Raw genomic sequence first — 24,075 nt, forward strand, 5'->3', positions numbered from 1 at the left:
AAACAATATGGTTCAGAAATACTGATGTTTTCATTTAAAGAAATATTTGCTTTAAGAAAGTGCAAAGAACATTAATAATATATTTTCCTTTAGGTATACAGAAGCATAGTCTCCACAGCATTTTGAAGAAGACATCAAGAAGTGAAATAATTGATTACACACGTATTATTTTAAAAATTATTTAAGTCAAAAATTATTACATTAACAGTACTAATAGCCACAACAGTTTTTCTCTAATGTAGTATTCTACCACAGGGTTTTGGGACTCTAAGACACTTACATATGTTCTGACGTAAAAGCAAGTTTTGCCACGCTCTAATATTAAAAGGATCCCTTTGTGTCATTTCACTAAAACTATTTCAATCAGAAATACATATACCTGTCATCAGCAAATTGTAAGCCTCTTGTTTGGAGATCTTCCCATGGAACCATCTTAACAAAGATGAAGAGAAAAATTAGAAAGCAAGACTACGAGCTCTCTGTTTTGGCTGTGGTGACAGTCAAGGCTCTAGTACCTATGAATTAATCTTTATTTAAAACAGACCTAATATATATAGGTGAGACTAATGATTATGCTACTTAATGATTCCGTTCCACCAGTAGCAAGAAAAAAGTAACATTAACAGGTATATAAATAATTTCAATAAAAATATCCAACACTTGGCACTGATGTCTAAATCCAACTCTGTTTAGAGATTAAAATGAATTGTCTAAAGAGTAGATCATTTGATAGGCATTATTTGAAGTCAGTATCATACAGCAATTTACTTGAAGCATGGAATCCAAAGCTCAAACAAGGAAATTAAAAACCTGTACAGAAAACCTCAAATTCAAATTTGCCAGACCTGTGGAAATAAAACCTAGCTTTATTAGATTAATGAATACAAACTGCTTTGATCACACACCTTGTACCTTCCCAGAGTCCTGTGTCAGAGCAGTATTCTATAAAAGTTCAGCAGCCTCCACTTAATCTCAGCCTGATATTTAGCACTGTTCAGTTGCTACAACATCTGACATGCTGTAGCTTAATATTCTGTATTCAAATGAAAGCTAAAAATATGGCTTCTTTATGTATCAGAAAAGAGCCCACTTTCTAACTTACTTTCTATACTACCTTTAGAGAGTAAGCTCAAGGCAATCTCCTCTGGATTCCTCTGAAAGCCAAACAAATGTTGAAAGACAGTATCAAAGCTCCAAACATCTGCTACCAGCTACTTTGCAAAAAAGTAAATAAATTCCACATCTGAAGGGCTCCATACTGCCAAACTGACTAGCAGAACACAACAAATACACCAGCAAAATGCCTACTTCAGCCACCAGCCTCTTGGAGACAGAAAAGCGGGCAACAGCAAAAAAGCAGCAAGTGCAAACTGACAAATAAGGACATCAGATTAAATGATCTAGCCACTAGAAATTTTTTATTTGCAACTCATTTTCACTTTGTAGGACTTTAGAATCCTTTGGGTTGGAAGAGACCTTTAAGTTCATCAACTCCAATCATTAACCAAGCACTGTGAAGTCCATCACTAAACCATAACTCCAAGCTCCACAGCTACACGCATTTTAAATACCTTCAGGGATGGTGATTCCACCACTGCCCTGGGCAGTGTATTCCCAGGTTTGACAACCCTTTCACTGAAGTCATTTTCCCTGATATCCAATTTAATCTTCTCCTGGTGTAACTTGAGGTTGTTTCTTCTGTCCTGTCACTCGTCAGGAGAAGAGGCAGATCCCCACATGGCTACAGTCTCCTTTCAGTTAGTTGTAGAGTGCTAAGTTGCTCCCTGAGCCTCCTTTTCCCCAGGCTGAGCCCCCCCAGCTCCCTCAGTCACTCCTCATCAGACTTGTGCTCCAGACCCTTGTCCTGCTCTTTTGCCCTTGTCTGGACTTGCTCTAGCACCTCAATGTCTTTCTTGCCATGAGCAGCCAAAAACTGAGTGCAGGATTTGAGGTGGGGCCTCACCAGTGCCCAGTACAGAGAGACCTCGTTGCCTTGGTCCTGCTGGCCACACTACTGCTGATCCGAGCCAGGATGCCATTGGCCTTCTTGGCCACCTGGGCACATGCTGGCTCATGTTCAGCCACTGTCAACCAGCACCCCCATGTCCTTTTCCCCTGGGCAGCTTTCCAGACACCCTTCACCCAGACTGTATTGCTGTCTGGGGTTGTTGTGACCCAAGGGCAGGAACCGCCACTTGACCTTGTGGAATCTCCAACGCCTGGCCTCGACCCATCAATCCAGACTGTCCAGATCTCTCTGCAGAGCTCTCCCATCCTCCAGCAGATCAACACTACCACCCATGAGGCTAACAAACACTTGTCTAATAGTACTTTGCTCTCTCTCCAGTACTTAAAGAGTTGCTATCTCTACAGCAACTCCATTCAAGAAATACTCCATTGTGCATATTTTGGCTGAAAGCGATCATACGTGGACTCATTCAAGAATTCAACACTGCAATATCCATTAGCAGTAGGCACACCTATCACAGGACCCTTTCATGTTAATTATCTGTGCATCTTGAGTAGATAGTACATAAAAAAGTCCTGAGATGAAAAAATTAATCTCTTTGGTTAAAAAAAAAAAAAAAAAAGCTTGGAAATCTCAAAGCTGAAGTTTACAAACAGTTATTATTGTTTTTAATAACAAAACAAAAATCCTTACATTTTGCCTTCATGAGGATCTTCTTCTCTTCCCTATGAAAAAATTAACATATTAAGTGCATGATAACAGTACAGCTCAATTAAGAAAATAAATGTCTTAAGTTAAGACCTTCTGTAGAAGAAAAACAAAACACTCAGAAGTCTGAGGCATTTTTGAACTAAAGGGTTTACCAAAGTTCTATGGAAAGTTTTTCTCCTCATTTATTAAGTAGAAATTCAGCCAAAATATGTTCTGAGGATTGTTTCTGTCATGTTTCAAGTCCTTTTTTAGAGGCAGTAACCTTCTAAAATCTCAACTTTCCTAAGTTTAAATTAGCCACTGACCTATCAATCTACAGATCAAGTCTAGTACCGCTACTCGAATTTAGCCATTCACATCCTGACACAGGTCTGTGAGAAGCATCTCAGGTAACACTCTGCTATTAGTAAAACACATGTACTGTGCATAAAAATTTTATAAAAAGTATATTTTTCTTTTTTTCCTCTCATCAATAAATTTTTCATCCAAATTTCACCTTGTATGAAGACAAACACCTACCACAATGCAAAGTTACATTTTGTAGAGTTTGTGGACATTTCATGGCAATGGTAAGAAAAAAATACAACTAAAATGAGTAGCAGATTCTTCACCAGGACAGTCAAGCTTAGGGAAGTGCTTAGCAAATTTACAGCACCATTCATTTCTACTTATATTTGGGCAACACATGAATAGGCAGTTTTGATACTGAATTAGGCTTAAAGGTTTGTTGCAGTATTTTAGAACTACTAGATAAAATTACTTGGTTTAGAAAAGTACATAATTAGAAAACAAACAAGTAAATGTCACTAGTTTTTGTTCAATCAAATATTATTTTACAAAAACCATCTCATTCATTTAAGAAATTTGAATACAAAAATTACTTACCACTTCTTCTACCAGGTCTTCTACAATAAGACCTTGTTCATCTGTCCGTAGGTTTGTAACCCACATCCAGCCATCTTCCAATTCATTATGGACAATAAACATGTCTCCTTTAAGGAAACTGAAGAGGGTTACAGCAAGATTTAAGTCAGAGATACAATTGTAATATAAAGTTTAATAAACACAGTGAATTCTTGAGTATAATTTCCACAAAATATTTGGGAAAACCTATTTGTGAAAAACACGTGAACTAATACCCCAAGCATATCATGCATATTTTTCCTCACAGTTAAGAGGCCGCTGTATACAAGGTTTTGTATTTTTGATTTATGTTTGGTATCTAATATATACTTCAGTGCTATCAACTTCAAAGTGTGCTAAGGAGTATAGAACGAAAATAACACCACAACAATAACAAAAGACAGTAATATTCTTTTATCAAGAGAGATCAAATACTAAACACAAGTAAGATAAATCTCAGTAGCCTATAAGAAAATAGTATTTCTTTCAATGAAAAATAATCTTGCATAATAGAAGCTGTGGAATATCTATGCTTTCTGTTCTTACATATGTAGACAAGTGATATGAAGAGAGAGCAGAACAGTTACCAGAGAAGCCATACAATTTGCTTCATGAAATGCACAGAAACATTAACATACAGAATCACATAATCAACTAGACTGGAAAAAACCTGAGATCATCAAGTCCAACCTACGACTGAACACCACCTTGTCAACTAGACTAAGGCACTAAATGCCATATCCAGTCTTTCCCCAAACACCTCCAGGGATGGTGACTCCACCATCTCCTTGGGCAATCCACTCCAATGTCTAATCGCCCTTTCTGTGAAGAAATTCCTGCTAATGTCCAACCTAAAGCTCCCCTGGTACAGCTTAAGACTAGGTCCTCTCATCTCGTCACTAGCTGCCTGGTAGAACAGCCTGACTCCCACCTGACAACAACCTCCTTTCAGGGAGTTGTAGATTGATGAGGTCACCCCTGAGCCTCCTTTTCTCCAAGTTAAACACCCCCAGGTGCCTCAGCCACACCTCATGGAACTTGAGCTCCAGACCCTTCAACAGCTCCTCTACCCTGCTCTGGACCAGCTCCAGCAACTCAACATCTTCCCTGAGTTGAGGGTTCCAGAACTGGACACAGTACTCTAGGTGTGACCTCACCAGTGTTGAGTACAGGGAGACAATCACATTCATGGTTCTTTTGGCCACACTGTTGCTGATATGAGCCAGGATACCTCTGTGTCCTTGGCCAGCTGGGCACAATCCTGGCTCATGTTCAGACAGCTGCTGACCAGCACCCCCACGTTCTTCTCTGCTGGGTCACTTTCCAGCCTCTCTTCCCCCAGCCAATAGCACTGCATGGGGTCATTGCAGCCAAACTGTAGGACCCAGAACCTAGTCTACAGGCGTGTCATTTCTGGAATGTTAGTGTAGGTTACTCCTTAAATGTTACCCCAAACTCAGGTTATATGAAAACCTTTCACTGTGGCACAGATTTTTCAATCAAGTTTCATGATGCATCAGGGTACAGGAAAAGCAATAAAGGATCAAAGCTCATTAGTTACTATTTCAGTCTAAAATTACATAGCAAATGTCTAGGCATTTCTCTCATTTGAAACAGACTAACAGAAAAGGCATTAACTTCACCAATAACACACAGCAAGAATTAAAGAACAAAAAGCAACACACCACTACTGAAAACAAAGAATACATTCAGCTGCTATTGAACCTCAACAGGAGACAAACAAGAACACCTATCAGCTGTACTGTTAGAACATAGAACACAGGCTGAAACTAATGCAGTAATACTTCAAACTTGCTAAATATTACTATGATACTAAAATTCTAAGTCAAGTTTCTTTGAAATGCATAATGTCTTCAAGAGCATATTAATTCAATCTAGAACAAAATGACAACTTTGGTCCCAGCTGTGCCATGAACGGAACTATTCTAGCTATGTAGACTCAAAACCCAAACAGAAATTCTGCATTTCAGCTCTATCCTAAAAGAGGAAGAAAAAGTTTAATTTTCTATAATTTTTATTATAATAGCAAAGTAATAATATGTTTTTTCCTTTTAAGTTGGTAGGTGCAATATGGCACTTAATGGACTTAATCTCTCTTCTTATTCTCACACACAGTAGGAAGGCTTATTTGCAATACACCATTGGAGAGGTCCTTCCTGTCTTACCACCTTCTTAAAAAGCATAATCACAAAACCAAATATCCTCACATCATCCTTTAAAGGGTCACACAGGACTGGACTGGGACCCTTGGAATACATTTTCTTTCCAAAGAGGATATAAAGCTCTCATACCTTTCACTAGATTTTAGGCTTATAGTCCCAAAGCCAAGTCAATTCCCAGTTCTGGTATATTACACCAACTTAAGAAACCAGGGCTATCTCCTTAAGGAGATTAGAAATCACTACAAATCTCTTTCAAATACTCCTACTTATCGGAAAAAAAATCCATTTAAAGAAAGTAGTATCAATTCCAAGTAACCAGAAAATGCTCTTCTGTTGAAAGGTCCCTTTTTTTTTCTTTTCTTAAATTTATCAGAGGTCAAGGTTCACTTTCTCTTTCTAATGGTTTGAATTGTTTGCCTTGAATTATTTATCTATTAACAGTTCTGTGGCAGTTCAGGAAAAAAGCCTAGCTCACTTCTTTCACACACTCACATGAGGCATTTCTGCACAGAATTCTTTCACACATAAAATTATTTTTTTGGTAAAAATATAGGGCTTTCCAAAACTCTAACATTATCAATTTTATCTCTATAAATTTAATGTACTTTCCCTTACAACTAATACAAACAAATATACTGAGAATAAAAAGTCTTATTGTTATTTCCAAAGAAAGAACAGAGAGGCATCATCCTTTAATCAAACTGCGTTAAGTTTAAAGATGTGGCTAGGCAGTATTTGCATATGAACATCTACTTAAATCTTCAGTATTCATAAGTACTCTTGAGAATTTTGCAGCTACTACTATTATTCAAACATACCTTATTTCATCAGTTTCTGGCACTTTGGTGTAAGGTAGAATTGCTCGAACCCTCCTTCTGTCCTCCACAGGCTACAATTTAAGAGGAGAGAGCAAAGATAATAATTTTCTTTATAGTGTAGAATCCTTCTCCTCAGCACTATGCTATTCTGAGGCAAAGGACTAGTTACATCACTTATATCTCCTCTGCCAGTTTTAAATTTTCAAAGCTCAAAACCACTGAGAGATGGAAATGCATAATTCATACACTTAGCTAAAAGAGCTCTCATTTTAAACTTTTTTTTCACTTAGAATGGAAGAAATGTCCAGAAGTTTAAGATTCAGAAACATCTTTATTTAGGTTTTGGGTTTTGTTGCGGGGGGCATCATGCAATGTTTTGTTTCACTTTAATTACTTCTATTGTTCAAAGGATGGGCAAGTGAAAGAAACTTTCATTATCTCCAGACTGCATATTTTGAAACCATCGTTTGATACACAAAATACCACAGAGCAGTGAAGGTTACATTACAACGGTGCTCTTTATTAGCCAAGACCTGCACATTTTCTTGTTCATTTCTGTCTACTTAAAATGCTGTTACTACATCTGGAGATAACTGCAACACCTCTAGCTTCCTCATTATGCATTTTCAGTAAATAATGGGGTTTTTTAAATCATTACTTTCTATCAGTAAAAATGTATTTTTATATTCCTTATAGTTCCACACGTCTTTGCAGAACTATAGGAAACTTTCTAAAGTGGTTTTCCCAAAGAGAGCTATGAATGGTGATTGAAGTGAAGAACATTCAGGTTAAGTTACAGTTCAGAATTTTGCTATAAAATGTTCCTACTTGCCTCTGGAGGTGCTACTGGAAATAGCAGCTTTTCCCCTTTCAGTAAACAGGACACATGACTGTAATAACCAATCAGGTCTGAGAGTGAAGCAAAACGACGTCCACCAATGTAATAATCCCCACACATGGCAATAATCCTGTTAATTAAACAAAAAAAAGTTTGACAATAGATAATTTTTTGCTACCTTTTTTTTTTTAAAGAAAAGAAGATTAGGATCATGTTTGATTCTTAAAACAGTGCCTATATTCAGCAAAATGTAGTATTACAGGATCTCTATAAATACTTAATTAAACCTTAGCTAACGAACATTTAATCAAAAATCACAGATATATATTGCATGATACACCAGTCTTTTATCTAAAGAAAGTGCTGATTTACAGAAAAAGACAGTACATTTGTCAGAACTAACTGAAACTAAAAGGAGAAGAAGGTGTTGAGTGTCCTGGAAAAATGAAGCAATGCACTAGTAGACACAACAGTATTATTGTTTGTATCATGCAGGACATAAACCTTTTATGATCACAGACAAATTTAATGACGTAGCGACATATTTTAACAAAAAATTACTCATTGATTATATAATGCAGAAAACTAACACATTCAAAAATTAGTCACTTTGTTACAGTTAGCTTAGTATCCATATTAATTGTTAAGAAATTATTCAGAATAATCAAAGTATGTCCTTATACTCAATTTAAAAATTTGATAACCAATGGAAAAAACCTTACACAAGCATTTCAGTAATTTAATTTCCTACAGAATTGTTTATTTTATTATTTAAGGCTGGTGTTTTTTCTTAAAGCAGGAATTCTTTAATGTATACTTGGAACTAAATTATTTCTTCCAAACAGTGACATAAAATATACACAAAGATGAATCTTCAGAGATTAAATCTAAAGTTTATAAGCATATAGCACTGCAAGGAAAGTCAGAAAACAATGCAACTTTTAAGGACATAGGCTAGATGTTTTGGCATATTTTCTCCAAGATTCCTTGGCAAATTATTCAATAGGGATTAGGTTCTAAATGAAATTTAGTGTTTTGGATTATTATTTCATCAAGCTTAAATGAACCTTTCTTCAGAACACTGAGTTAGCAAATACAGAAAGACTTCTGTAATCACTGAAAACTCTGAACGAAAAGATTAAAAATAATTATATTCTCTCAGAGTTTTACTCTGACTCATGAAAAACATGCTGCATATACAACTGTATACAATCTTCAAGGGACACCAAATGAACTGAAAGATTCTTTAAGGATTGAAAATATTTTTCTTAGGGAACTGGAAATCATTAAATTATTTTCTACCTGAGGTGCCAGAAACACTTTTATGGTGCTGAATTGACTGAACCAACAGTCAACTGCCTGACATTGACTTCAAAACTAAAAGTTCTTAAAAATAATCCAAGACTCCAAAACAGTCCTAGAAAGCAAGTACAGCCAGGGCTTCCTTTTCTGCTACTGCTACACAGGAAGCAGTTCCCAAATGTGTATCAGTACAGCTGAGAAGCTGAAACTGATAGCTCAGATGGCAAGATGTAAACCTGAGGTACTATCTGTGTGTCACTGTCTGTACTTAGTAGAATTATGCCTTCATGGCAATAGTACATCAGGACCTCTGAATCACACTTCATCACACATTAGATGCAACCAAAACCTCCCTACATTTGCAAGCCATGCACATAGTGGATCATAAGCTGGTATTCTGGATAATTCCCAACTTCAGAGAAAGTATTTCCTTCACACTTATTTGTTAGGACCAAGACAACTGACAAATACTTCTTTTACTGCTGAAGAAATGTTTGCCTTTCTATTTTGTAAAGAGGAACATTACACTGCAGCACTCCACTTGCTGACTAAACTTCAAGATGTAAGAATGCACCTCATTTACACCAAAGAATAACTGAACTTACTAATGCATGCTTGTTTGACAACAGTAAAGTAATCTGAGATACAGCTCTGGATAAACAGCTACATGTATTAAGAACAACTAATTCTAACACATGCTGAAAGTAATTTCCAGCTAACTTTTTTATTATTAAACACCTCTTTGTTTCTTCTTCTTCTTCCTTTTTTTTTTCTGGGTTCTTTTTTTTCCTGTTTCTTCCCCTCCAAATTAAAGAAGCAAACAGATGTGCTAGCGTTTTATCTACGTCATGTGAACTACAGTGACTACTATGGAACAGACTCGAAACAATCTCGACTGGCTAATGAAGCCTGTATGTTGCTTAAAGTCTATTCAAAACCACTTTAGACTAGCTTCTCTATCCAGATATTGTCAGTTTCCTGACACTTCTGTTCTTTATCTTATAATTTTTAAGCATATTTTAAAACAATTAAACACAAGTAAAAAGCTGTTCCACATAAGTATAAAGAGTAAAAAACACTGAATTCGAATACAATTATTGTTTTCCGCTCGCACCCTCCTGAGTTCTGAAACAAAAAATAAACGCATCACAGTATTCAAAATAAAACATTTAATTCTCACCTAAAATGATTGACATTTGTTTTACTAAGGAATGAAAGCACAAATGAACCTGGCCTCCGATCACTCTCTCGAATAAGGTAACTTCCAGGTTTTCCCGCTTGTCGAAGACGTTCTTCTGCAATTGTTCGGTCAAGTTTTCCATGATACCACCTGAAAAAAAGTAACAATGGGTGTCCTTAGAACTTAAAGATTTTGTTTATTCTCAGAGAACAGACCTATGAAACTAACAGAAGATTTCAGTCAAAAGTGATATAACTCCAAAGCTTTGTTTCAAAGTTATTACATTGCTACAATGTAATAAGTAACCTCCAGTTTACTTATTTCTAATAAACAATACTTTTAACACAGAAAAGCTTTTCAGATAACCTGCTTTTCCCAAGGAACCACCCTAAGCGGTGGAGGTTCTACATGTATCCGTCAAGTTTTTTTCTCCTCCCTAATTTGCTTATTTTAAACAGGAACAGAGGTGAGTGATCTGACTTGGAAGACTCCTGCATTTTAAGCCTACACAGGCTTTAATTCACATTGGATATTTCAAAAGCACAAACTGAGAAGTGCTTGGTATCAGCCTGCTTATCAGCTGACAGAGATACTGCTGCAGCAAAGCCTGTAGTCACTGGGACGGCAGTCACCAGACCACTATCCAGCCCTAAAGTCATCTTTCCTAATCACAATGTGTATACTATTAATTAAAAACAAGTCCTGATGTATGGCAAATCACAGACTGCAAAGTATGACAAGGAAATACTTCAATCTACTGTTATCACTCAAGCATTCAATCATCTTACCTCAGTTTATTTACAAGCCTTTGTCAGAACAGTCATTCTTCCCAAAATGATCAAGTATTACTCCCTTTTTACAAAAAAAAAAAAAAAAGCAGCAAAGAGCATTTTTCAAACAGAGTCAACCATTGCTCTCACCACCTTTGCAAAGCCACAGCATGTTCCAGAGCTATATCCTGCAATAATTCATTAGCTCCATCAACTATGCTTAATTCAAACTTTAATTTTTACATTCAAGAAAACATCACCTTCCAAACAGTCACTGGTTTAGACAATTTAAATACTTCACTATTTCAGATCATGCACCTTTTAGTTCTAATGCTTCACGTATGTCTTGCAAGAGTCACAAAAATGCAATCTGGAAGAGATATGTAAATGAACTTTTGAACTAATATATGCAAGAATACCGAATATTTCACAGATTGCAGTTCCAAAACTAATTAATAGCTAGGCTGTTGATAAAATCTGACCAGATGCATTTTTTTCCTACAAAATGGAAGCAAAAGCTTTGAAGGCTTTTGTCAAAAGAAAAATCAGATAGACTAAACCAGTAAACATTGTTTTACCAGTAGAAGCAGCACCAGCACAGATACTGTTTACCCTGGCAAAGCCATGTGCTTGCTAATATAGGTCTCTTTTGCCTCTCTTCCTCATCCAGATCAAAACAAGTTCAACCAGAAAGAGGACTGTTGTGTCTGTACAACACACAGCACTTGAGACTGCTGCAGGTCGAGTTACGTTACAGAGATCCTGTGTCATCCCATTCCAGGGCAAAGCAGCCTTGTGAACAGAAATCTGTCATTCAAAGGTGGTCCACAAAAAAGTGGATCAGACTTCCCCCTCACAGAATGGTCCTTTAGGAAACGAAATAAAATCAAGACTGTCAAGTTTGAAGTACTTAGGATGAAATACTCTGCTTGTCGGTGTGCACAGCAGAGGTGAAACTTGAGTTTGTTCCCAGCAGGTCACCACTGGGCTCTGGTTTCTGGGAAAGACGGACTTTCATGAAGTATGAAACTGCCCAGAGATCCAAGAAATGTAAGGAAACCAACGTTCCATAAAGTTTATTTTAAACTAACAATAGTTTTACTGAGCTTTTATTTATTCCTATTTGTCATTCACTTGAGAAAAATAATTCTATCATGAGAGACACATGCATTACAATGCCAAACTAAAAAAAAAAAAAAAAAAAGGTATAATTTCAAAATGGGGAAGGCGGGAGTCTTAGCAAGAACATAAATTACCAATAAAAAATTTACTGATACAAGGGCAGGATGACATGCGAACAAAACAATTAACTTTTCTGTAAGGGACTGGGATTTCTAACAATGACAGCATAAACTTGGATGCACCAATTTTCAGTCCAGAAACTTTGAACAAGGAGAACACCCTCCTTGCTGGTGACAGCAATATATATATATTGGTATATCCCACATACTGGAGGTCACTTTCTCTAAAACTGAACAGGCACTCTCTGTCCCATTCAACCGTCTTATATCAAGCCCACCAGAAAACATTTATTACCTGGTAAAGCAAGGTTAAAAATTACTTGCTCCCTCATTTAAGGAAAGGTTTGTTTTTTGAAACAAAAGTATTAAGTTAACTTCTGAGTGCAACTAAAATCAGCATCACTGTGCCCGTATCTGAAATATTAACTTCTGCTGGGAAAAACACTGTATTTTACAGCTCACTATGCATTAGTGTAATGCACGAATTACTCTATATAGCACTACCCACAGAGATAAATACTAATCCTAAATTTAATACAAACTGTAGCAAAGCAGGCAGTGTTGATCAATGATAACCAAGAACAGCTCAAGTAACATCATCCTCAGGAAGCCTCTGTAGATAGCCCTCATCTTTAAAGAACAGGATATACACTCAAGTGCAAGCGTGTATGATACCCTAAGAGCATCCAAAATGTTTGTCAAGAAACAACTGCATTTTTCTAGAGAGCAGTTTTATCAATAGACAAAACCAGTTTATTCAAGCAATATACAATCTAAGAGTGTTGAAAGACTTCATAGTCAGAAGTGCACGTCTTATAATTCATCTAGCTATGACTTGTTTTCAGTGTTACAGAAAGATGCACTCTGCAACTTTGCTATCAAAGTTCTTGAAGGTGATGCAAACAGTAAAGACTGTTTTAGAAAACTGCAGTATTTGATCTGATTTAAGGATATCAAGTGCTCAGCTAAGGAGTGGCATTATATATTTTCTTAATTCTTCTGTTAAACTGCTGTAGGGATTTTTTGCTTTGAAATACATCCATAGATCAATTTTTCTGTGAATACTGATTAATGTACTGAGCACTAATGAAAAATGTTAAGAACACTTATGCTGTATTATCAGTTACACAGAAAGATCCACTCAAGAGTCAATGCTATCCAAAGAAATTACAACAGAAATGAGTAAATTATAGAACCTGCCATATTCATAATTTCATCAGAGAACAGAGTGCAAACACTATGAAGGATATGACCACACTACAATAATTTCTGAAAAGAAAAAAAGTCCCTCATCCTTTGGTTTTAACCTTCAACCAAGTATATTAGTGAAGCTTGAGCTCATTATTTCTGCAAAAATACATCAAAAGAAATCACTTCTCCCTCTGAGTTTTGTAAGTCAAGACGAACCACTTCAGTATTTTTCAGCAAAACAAGTTCAAGTGCAATGTTTTCACAGTCAGAAGCAACACTTAACCATACCACGTTCTTAACAGATGCAAAAGGATATGCTATGTACAGTGCACTATAGGTTTCATGAAAGGAATTATGGTTTGGATTGGAAAGTATCACTTTAAAAACTTGCCTTGCTGTTCATAAATATGAAACTGCCACGTAGCTGTGACTTATCAAATACCTGCACTCAAAACCATAATTCACTACCACTTAGATGTATACCCTCCCTCACTGCAAAAGACAAAATCCCTTTAATTTCTAGTCACCTCTGCTTGCTTGTCTAGTCCTACCTAGGAACACTTAAATATTTCTAACATTAACTTTGCAGCTTCTTACCTGCTGACCATCTGGTATTTTCACTGTGTTCTGAGCAAACAATTCAATGACATTCTGAATGACAGCTAGTACTCCAACAATACAATCGCTTTTACAAAAGCATTGAAAGAGAAAACATAGGCAGCCTTGTAAGAGAATGTTATAAAATGATTCAACTATAAAATGTCCTACCAATTATGGATCACAATTCAGGTGGTTGTTTCTGTGACCACCTGTTTTACTCTCTGCTTTAATACATTTATATAATTGTTTTTTTTCTTCTGCTTCTAAGAGAATACTAAAAACAGGCTTCCATGTTTCCCAAACCAGTCAAAAACTGTGCATGAAAATACTTCCATCTGCCACTTTAAATAAAAAGCAGCATGTTCAAAACTCCAACCCTATGTATCAGGATCTTGATGACAGCAAGCAGACAGAACGCAGACACAATAACATCACAAACAGTTTATGCATCAACCCAAGGAACACAGAGCTATCCAGGAGAGTGGTGCCTCCACCACAGCCACATCCAATGGCTGACAGCCATATGCCAAATCATAAACCTCATGGAATGAGCTGCACTGCAGTCAGAGCTGTTACCTCTGGTCTGCATGCAAACAAGAGATCCTAAATTTTCTTGTGCTCCAAGGAAGAAACTGGGTACCACACACCCAGCCACACCAGTCCTATCAAGCCCAGCCAGCACTCTCGGCTGCAAGGAGGACTTGAGCTACACTACATCTCTTTAGCAAGCCCACAGTACAGAAACAGGGCTTCTGGCCCCGGCATGGACACACCAGGCCCATGCCTTTGTGAGTACAGGCTGCTCACAGAGAGGTAGTAAACTGGAAGAAGTCAGCTGCTATTGTGTGTGGAAGCATGTTACACTGTACAGCCAAATCCTTTTATTTACATATTTCCTTTTTACATATGGTAAATGAAAGTATGAAGCTGTGCTGCTCCACTAAAGGATTCTGCTGTTACAGTACACTGCAATTTTTACTTGGGAACACAGTAGTTTAGGGAGGAGACAATAAAAGATAAATTGCTGAAGGGGAATAAAAGTGAGTTTCATCAATTTAGTACAAATACAGATATTGATAACAACTGCAGACATCTCTATTTCCATCTAAAAAAAGCTGTGGTACACAGAAAAAAAAGTCATCAAATGCCACTAACAGCTCTTCTCAGCTATAACTTATTGCTTCCAGAAAACCCGTAAGAACAACAGAGAACTTGAAGGAGTCACAGTCAGAGCCCCCTTTTAGCAATTCAGACACTGCCTTAGTGCCTTTCACACACTGCAGATTCTTGTTACCACCTCCTGAGACTATGAGCTCTGTTCCAATTAGAAGCAATACAGCAAAGATTATTTAGAACTGGTGAAAATCCTTAATTTCAAAAACCACGCAGAAATCCCAAGTATGATTTCATGAAGACAAAGGAGAAAATTACAAAACAAAGTATCTTGATTGTCTTCTTATTAACATCAAACATTCTCCCCTCAAGCCCTCCATCTGAAGATGCTCCTATTCAACGTTCAAGATTCACTTCAGTCTTACAGCTTCTTGCAGCCTAAAATGCATTCTTAGCTTTACCATTTGTATCCAGACTGTGCCTTTTAGCACTTTATGCTTCATCTCCATCAGACTGGTAAGGCTGATTTACTGCCTTAGTGCACACAATTTGTAGAGCTTAAACTAAATTTCAGTCAGACTTTACTAAATTCACCTCCTCCTCCTCCTGTCTCGTTTGTTACTATTCAGTAGTTACCAATTTTTGACAGTCTTTGCAGCTCTCCGCATCACAAAAAACTTGCTACCAGAAAAAGACCTGCAAATATACTAAAATGGATGCACCTCTAAGATAAAGGAGCTCTGAGCTGGAACAAAACAGATCAACCAAAAACCTCAGTATGTCTTAACAAAGAGACTACACAAAGATGAAAGAGCAAAATAACCATGCAGAAGAAGAATATATTTAAATAACTTCACAAAGGGCAGAAAGGTTCTAAAATTTTCAACTGCTGTAACAAACAATGTTGTAACTTTAAGAGACAGAGATGTGACAACAGCATAATATCCAACACTGAAAGACTGACTGCCTACCTCATTTTTTGCAAGAGCCACCAACAAGCAAGTGAAATACAGCTAAACTTGATGAAAAATAGCTCTTGAAACAGCTTGCATTTTTCCTACTGAAGGATCAGATTAGGAAATGAATTCCAGAATTCATTAAAGGTTTTAGCTAGAAACTTCCCATTTTTACATGCTATGTTAACTGTGCCCTCAGGTCAAAAATGTACTTTCTTCAGTTTGAACTGGGAGTAACTACTATAGAAATAATGTTATTACTGCTACACAAATAAGCAGATACGTTTTGACAATAATTAAGGAAATTCTAAGATGTTGTTCAACTGTCAGCCATTACGCTCATTAAATCTACCAGAGGCTCCTTCACCTTTCTCTCCTGATTCCACCTCACCCTCACTAACAAAGCACAGGTTTTGGTTTTGTGTTTCACTCTCACCTCCTCCTGCAAGCTGGATTGCCTCTCTAGAGAGATGTGCCATGTCCACAGACAGAAAACTGCTTCTATAATGAGAAAACCCTGACAATTATACACTAGAAATCAAAGAGGGGTGCAATGCCTGAACTGCATTGTCCAAAACTTCCCACATGCACTAGGAACAACAGTGGGGGAACATAACCTAAAGAGTACAACCCATACACAATAAATCTAATGGCATGATATAAAAAAATTGGGTATACAACTAAGAGGAAAAAACCCTGTTTCTAGACTTGAATATAGATTGAGACGATTACAACAGAAGCTTGGTAACATTTTGCTTCTAGAGGAATAAAGACACTTCTCTACCAGTCCTTTTATTGTCAAGGAGTGAGAGGAACAACAAAAAAAATCCCTCCACAAATACTTAGAAAGCACAAAAACCTATGCAATAAAAATTTTGAGGGAAAGATGTGATCTGATTAAGATAATGCAAGCAATTCCTTAGTCTTCTGTATTATACAAGTATCCAAGCTTGAGTCTTGTAACATCTTTGGTGCTAACTACAGACAGACAGCAATATCAAGAAGAAACCAAATGATTTATGGTTACTCTTACATTATATATATAAAAAAATTATGCAATTTATCTATAAAATAACCACAGAAAATCTAATCAGCCATAGACAGAACATCCTACTGTGCATGTGCTACACATGGCTGAATATTTACATAAATATGCATAATTTCATGTAAAGGAAGAGGTGGACTCAAAATAGTAACAATAAAGAAGGAGATCAAAATTTCATTGAAGCATTTTAAACAAATCTACACATAATTACCGTATCATTACTGAATTGATTATCAAAGGTTGGCTAAACTTAGATGGTGATCATCCCACTCCACCCAGTTGTGAGGCTGCAGCTGGAGGACTGTGTCCAGTTCTGGTCCACACAACTCAAGAAAGATGTGAACAGACTGCAGAGGGCCCAAAGGAGGGACAAAAAGGGACAAAAAAAAAAGAGCTTGGCCCCTTCTGTCTGAACAAGCGAAGACTCAGGGGCATCTCATCACAGTGTTCCAGTCGTTATTCACTTAAACTCCCTCGGGAGGAAGAAAAAGCTCACTGGAGGTTTTCAAGATGCGGCTGGACAGGTTGATAGACAATTTCAGCTATAATCCTTTTCCCACAAAAGGCTAGGACATAGGATCTTCCAAGGTCCCTCCCAATTTGAGCTATTTTTTGGTTCTATGATTCTATATATTCCAGTGCTGTTGAAACCTTACACTCACAAAAAACCCCAAACAATTACCACTTGAGGATGAACAACTATTGCTATTTCAGTCTGGCAAAAAAACAAAACACTAACAAAAACAATTGATTTGAGGTGGAGGTGGCTTGAGAAGTAGCTGAAAATACTGAAATTTGAACATGAAAATTACTGTTTTAGGGTCTGATCATCATCAGAATCAGCCTGCTAACTTACCATAACACCCACTGGATACACCAAGTGTCCTGGAGACCTTAGTACTCCACTCCTAAAATACAACTGGAGCTTTAAAATTAATCTGGTAACATTCATTTGTATACCTTAATTTGTACATGTTAGCCAACTGAAGTAAAAACATACCACAGAAGGAAATGTTAGGCAATTCAAACAAATTATTAAATATTTAAATAATACTGTTAGGTCGTTTAGAAAGACCCTTTTTTAAAGGCAAATTCTTGAGCTTTTACAGCAGAAATTAAGACACATGCCTGTTTAGAAAGGAATGAAACACTCTTTTTGCCAACCTAAATATTCCTTGTACTTTCATTACAAATCTTCCCTCTTAGCTACTCTCCTGACTTTATTCCTGACTACTTCAGGGAACAATTTTCGTCAAATAGGTCTGTAACATGGATCCTCAAGTATATATAGTATTTTTATACATCTAGATAGAATCACCATAGGTAACCACTGGGAATCATCTAGTTCAACCTTCTTCCCCCACACCCTGCACAGATAGAATCAGCTACATCCTGTTGCTCAGGGTCATGTTCCATTGGGTTATGAACATCTCCCACTGACAGAGACTCCATGACCACTCTCAGCAATTTCTGTCACTGTTTGATCACCTTTACCATAAAAAAACCCACAAAACAACCAAACCACACCCCTACAAAAAATAACTCTAGTATTTAAATGGAAATTCAAGTTTCTTAATTTATCTCCATTGCCTCTTGACCTGTCACAGGTTCATTTGGCTCTCTCATCTCATCCCGTCCCATAAGATCTTTATACTGATGTTAAAGACCCACACAAGACTCCTCCAAAACAGTCCCAGCTTTCTTGGCCTCTCTTAATCTGACAGACAATTCAGCCCTTCATCACCTTGATGGCCCTGCACTGGACTCTATCCAGTAGGTCCATGTCTCTCTTGTACTGGTGAGCCCAGCACTGGACACAGCAGCTCAGATGTGTCTCGCCAGTACTGAGGGAAAGGCTCATCCCCTTCAAGCTGCTGACAAAGTTCCTCCCAATGCCGCCCAAGACACCACCAGCCTTCTTTGCCATGCAGGCACACTGGTGGCTCTGATACCCACATCCTTCTCTGCAGAGCTGATTTCCAGATGAGATGCTCAGCCCCTCCAGGTGCTTGGGGTTACTACTCCCCAGTGCCACAGCTTTGCATTTCCTTTGTTTAACTTCACAAGATCCCTTGCAGCCCAATTGTCCAGCCTGTCCACATCATTCTGGATGTCAGCACATCCACCTGGTGCAGCTGCTATTCCTCTCTGGTTTGCAATGTCTGTGAACTTGATAAGGGTGCATGCACCAGCATCCAAGTCATTAATCAAAATGTTGTATAGTACTGGCCCCTGGATGCACCCTGGGGAATACCACCAGTGACTTGCCTCCACTTGGACTTTGTGTTGCTAATCACCACTCTCCGTTCCCAGTTGTACAGTGAGATGTTTTCAGTGAGATGCCTGTCCTTTTACCTAACCTGTACACTGTCAGCTTGCCTGTAAGGAGACTATGGAAGAAGGTGTCAAAAGCCTTACTAAAGTTAAGCTAAACTCTCTCCCTTCCTCCCAAGCCAATAACTTCATCACAGAGGGCTCTTAGGTTGGTTGAGAATGATTTTCTCCTTATAAATCCATTTGGATTCCTCACCACCTTCAGCACAAACCAAAATTTATACACGGACTCAAGTAATAACAGAAACTTTTTTCTGCTTTATCACTATCCAGAGTGATAAAGTAGGGATTTTACTTAAAAATAAAAACTGTTAAAAGACTACCTTCAGTCTTTATGTAGTATATAAAATCCTATAAAGCTGGGCATGTACCTAGACCTTGTCACATTGATAACATTTTACTTGTACTGACCGTACTCTGGAGGTACACTGAGGAATCCATACTGCAAAGACCATGTTAAATCAAGATCTCTTCTCCTCTCGCCTATTATGTCTACCAGCAAGGCAAATACCAAGATTTTTTTGTTATTTTTTTTTTTAAGGGAGAAAGATAGGTATGTAAGAAACTGGAAAATGACTAAGGGAGTCTTGAAAATTTATGGCTGAATCAACAGATGGAGTCCTATACTGAAGAGACCCATGCCCCTACTGCAAAATTCGTGTCCCTCTTCTTTCCACAGCCACAAAATATTCAGACAAAAAAGATCAAGAAATACAGCATGATTTTATGCTTCTCAATAGGGCAGGCCAATTGATGAAGTGTGGAAGTCCCACAATGATATCCTGGGAGTCACTTTATGACGCAGAATAAAAACTAAATAAAGAGTAGGTCAAAAGACTCTAGTCACTGTTTAAACAAAATGACATGTTAACTAGAAATATTGACTAAACTACTGAAAAATCCTCCTTAAACTTTTTCTGGCTTCAAATGCTGTCCCTCTTCTTGTTTTCTTTATCTCAACCTTTCATTTAGCTATGTAACCAGCACACTCAGTTTACTTACAGCTTCACTTCCCGTATGGGGTTAGGTATGATGCGACCCCCCTGTGTTTAACCACTCACTGAAGACCACACTTCTAACACCACACATTCAGCCAGAACTAAAACCAGATTTATATTCAGGTCTGTTCTGTAAGTGGCCCAAACAGTACAATATCCACCAACTTGAGAAAAATAAGGTGTTTCCCTTCCACAGAGAATAGGAATTAATAAAGAAATTCATTACCTAAAAAGGAAAATATTCACTGCTAACTACATTCACTGCTAAAAAGAGAAGAAACCTCATATATCAAATTCAATTTACATCACATTTCTTTGTTTTTTCAGTACCTAACTGAATATGCCAATATTATTTCCCCTCAGTTTCCAGTGCAACAGATTCATTTATCAGTCTGTCTATCTTGAGCTCTTTTTCTCATTATGTTGCCTCAACAGGCACCAAGAGTGACTGTAAGAACACATCTGCTTTGGGCAAGATTTGTTTTAACCACGCATTATTTTGACTGCTTATTTTATTTTGTGTGATTGACCACTTTCACATTTCAACTGATTTCCATTTCAAACTGACAACCACTGCTTAAAAAACACCACATGAAAATGCCAGTTTTCCTAGAACACTGGAACTGTTCCTGGCACCTTAATGCTACACTAGGATCTAAATCAATATTGTAAACTAAGATTTTAAATCAAATACAGAAATAACCGAACCAGCATTCATTCACTAAATCTGAAGGCATTTTCTTACACCAGTTCAGCATCTGTCACTAAGCTTTGCAAATGGGACAGAAAGCATGGAAAAAACTACCTGAACAAAACACAGAGTTGCTCACTCTATTTCCTAGCATCCTGTGCCTCCCACCTAGCATTAAGTTGCAAAATAAACACATCACTGTTGTGCTCCAGAAAAATATGAAAACACGCACACAGTGAAGAGACAGTTAAGTCAGTTTCACTCCAGATCAAAGACTTAAAAAAAAAAAAAAAAAAATCAATCCTACTGGGAGATTTTGAGTTCAGGCATAAAGAGGATGTGTTACATGCTAACACATGTAACACATGTAACACATTCTTCCCACTGCTCCAAAATTAAAGAAAACACTAACATGTTCCTTAGGTACATGAAAAAGACAAGAGGAAATTAAGCATATTAGATGCTTGCTAGCAAAGGTGGACATATCCTGACCTCCCAGAACAAACTATATTTACAGCATCCTGATGGGAAGTGCAGAACTTGCATCTGCTTCGCTTCCCATCTCTTCAGGTTAGTTACTGTGAAAGACAGAATGTCAACTTTACAGTAATTAAAAGCTTTTTCAAGTTTAAAACAAATTGTCTGTAACATCTTTATGGCCTAGAAATTAGAGACTGGGAACTCTTATTTTGTGTTAAGGTGTTTTTGTTTGCTTTGGTTTTTTTTAATTGTAAAACAAGCTAGGAGAAGTGATAAAGCTGTGTTTAAGATTGTGAAGAATGCTTTAACTTATGTTATTTTATACTAAAAAGTCTAATCTAAGATTGTAGTATGAACCTGGGAACACCAGCAGCAACATTTACCAGATACATTTCCTTGGAGTCAGTAACCAACCATTCAGCAAATCCTGAAATATGATGCATGTCCATGGGAAGGAAAAGAAGCCCATCACAGTTCTGTCACAGTTATAAAAGAAAGAACAGCTTTTCATTCCTATAGAGGAGAACAGTAATTTTGTATCACATAGAGCAAGGCCAGGAGTGAAGAGCACTCTCAATTTTCTGATGTACCAACTAAGACAACTAAGACAAAACCATGTGACAGAAACATGGAATTATCCATCAAGCCACCCCGCGTTCCTCCTATAAAAACTGAATGAATTAGGAGGAAGTGAGAAAGGGTGGAGGTGGCAGTCATATTTAAACAAATGGAACAGCAATTTGTAATCACATCCAACTGGAGAAACTGAACACAAGTTTAAATTTCAAGATCAATTTCCATTCTTAAAGACTTATTTTGGAGCTTCCCTTGTATGTGATGATGGATAATACTGATCTGTGGCTTTGATAATAAACCAAGAGTTCAATTCCACAGAAGCAGATGGTATAACTACAAAGAAAGGGCACTTCCAAAATAAAAAAGCAGGACTAGAAGGATAGAATTTACTACTGACATATGCCAATTTTATAACTGAGAATGGTAAAAACTGATACTGTACGGAATAAATAAGAAATTGTTGAAAAGGAAAAAAGCTTCTAAATAATCATCCAATTTAATTTTTTTATGGAAAAGTCACACACCAAGGATAAAAACTACAAAGGAAAAGGCTAAATATTTGGAGGCACAAACTTCTAAATCAATTTTTAAGTGTATTTTACTTCTTGTCTGCTTCTGTATTTAAGAATCTTCAAGTGAAGAACATCTAGAGCTACAGAGCTAAGCCCCAGTGCTGTATAAATTACATCAATGCCCCGTTAAATAAGGTAAGTAGCCTTCTGAGTCAAGACTAAAGCAGGGCTGAAGTCTTCCCACAGCCTGTTCTTTTTGTCAGAAACCTGACATCCTCTTTCATGAAAGTTAATCATCATGCTTGCACATGACTTACAAGACAATATTCTGACTGCACAACCCATTCAAAATTGTCAATGTGGTAAAAATCATTTAGTATCAAACAAGTGATTGCTCATTAATAATTACCCTGCTTACCAAAAATACTGCAAATAACCTCGCTTTTTGGCTTTTTCCTCAGTTTTCTGAAGAACTTAGCCAAGTCTGATAAAAGCAGTCTGAACTTTCAGAGAGAAAACTAAAAAAGCTGTACCTCACCTCCTGTACCTCACCAGTTTGGCACACAATACTGAAAAGCAACTTTGCTTTTTACATGCTTCTATTTCCCAGATTTCTGTCAAATCTGCCTAATCCTATTTCTAGCTCACTAAGGAATTCTACAAGTTTAAGACTATTCAAAGACTGTCTTCACAAAGCAAGGCCTTAATATTTAAAAACTTCCACAAGAAGTTCAGGAATTAAAAGAATAAAGGACTACCAGGAAGCCTAAAGGTTATAGAGAATAATTTTAAAAAAATACTACAATGTTACATTTTATGTTCTACTTACAAAGACACTAGCTCCTGAAATCCTGAAAGTATGTGACATAATGCAGAAGACAACTCTGACAGTGGAGTTATGAGAGAACTTAAGAAAGACACCCAATATTCAGATGGGCTTTTAAATTAACCTTCTGACCTATATATATGTGTGTGTGTGTGTGCGCGTATATATATATATAAAAAGATAACTGTATCTTAACTCCCTGCATTATCTAGTATACTTGCCATAGCTTCAGGAACAACATATTTATAGATACTGATGAAAGAATGTAAGCCTTTGAAGCAATTTCATTTTGGGGACAATATGGCAAGAATATGGGAGAATAAGGGTTATTTTTTGTTCTGATACAAGCCCTACAAGTATTTTGTGGAAACATGAAGATTTTCTACAGTGAAACCCAAAGACTGCGTTTAGAGTACTTACTAATTATATGGACTCCACATAACATTATCTGATCTTTTATTTCACACAATATAAACAAAGAACTAGTCTGCCTCTAGTGCAAGATTCCTTCTATTACCAGAACTGCAGGAATCCCGATTAACCTAATGTATGGATAAATACAATAAAACCTAACTACAGGTTTACAATTTATTCCAATTGTTTCCTCTCTCCAAACATCACCTAAATGAAAACAACTTTACTCTAAATTGGTTGAGCAGCAAGATAGTTAGACATAATTTATAAAAATATTCCCTCTGTCAGCACTTTAAAATACAGAACTGGATTGAATCCATTTTAAATCCATGGTTCCAGACTGCCTGAATTGTTAAAAAGGCAAAACGTATGTGCATTACTTTGGCTGTGTTCCTATATGAAATTATGGATATGAAATGGAAGA

The 24,075-nt window shown here is 37.0% G+C and overlaps 1 protein-coding gene across 1 annotated transcript in view; it reads right to left on the reverse strand.

Annotated features, from left to right (window-relative positions):
* RASA1 (RAS p21 protein activator 1) overlaps positions 1 to 24,075 on the reverse strand; it is a 51,188-nt gene that overhangs the window by 26,160 nt on the left and 953 nt on the right. The window contains exons 2-7 of the mRNA XM_050328547.1: positions 9,905 to 10,054; positions 7,417 to 7,552; positions 6,585 to 6,655; positions 3,566 to 3,683; positions 2,663 to 2,694; positions 380 to 432 (exon numbers count right to left, since the gene is read on the reverse strand). Of these exons, the coding sequence (XP_050184504.1) occupies positions 380 to 432; positions 2,663 to 2,694; positions 3,566 to 3,683; positions 6,585 to 6,655; positions 7,417 to 7,552; positions 9,905 to 10,054 (560 nt within the window). The remainder of the gene's footprint in view (positions 1 to 379; positions 433 to 2,662; positions 2,695 to 3,565; positions 3,684 to 6,584; positions 6,656 to 7,416; positions 7,553 to 9,904; positions 10,055 to 24,075) is intronic.

This window comes from Myiozetetes cayanensis, unplaced genomic scaffold (genome assembly GCF_022539395.1).
Source record: "Myiozetetes cayanensis isolate MyiCay16 unplaced genomic scaffold, myiCay2020 scf4, whole genome shotgun sequence".
Lineage (NCBI taxonomy): Eukaryota > Metazoa > Chordata > Aves > Passeriformes > Tyrannidae > Myiozetetes > Myiozetetes cayanensis.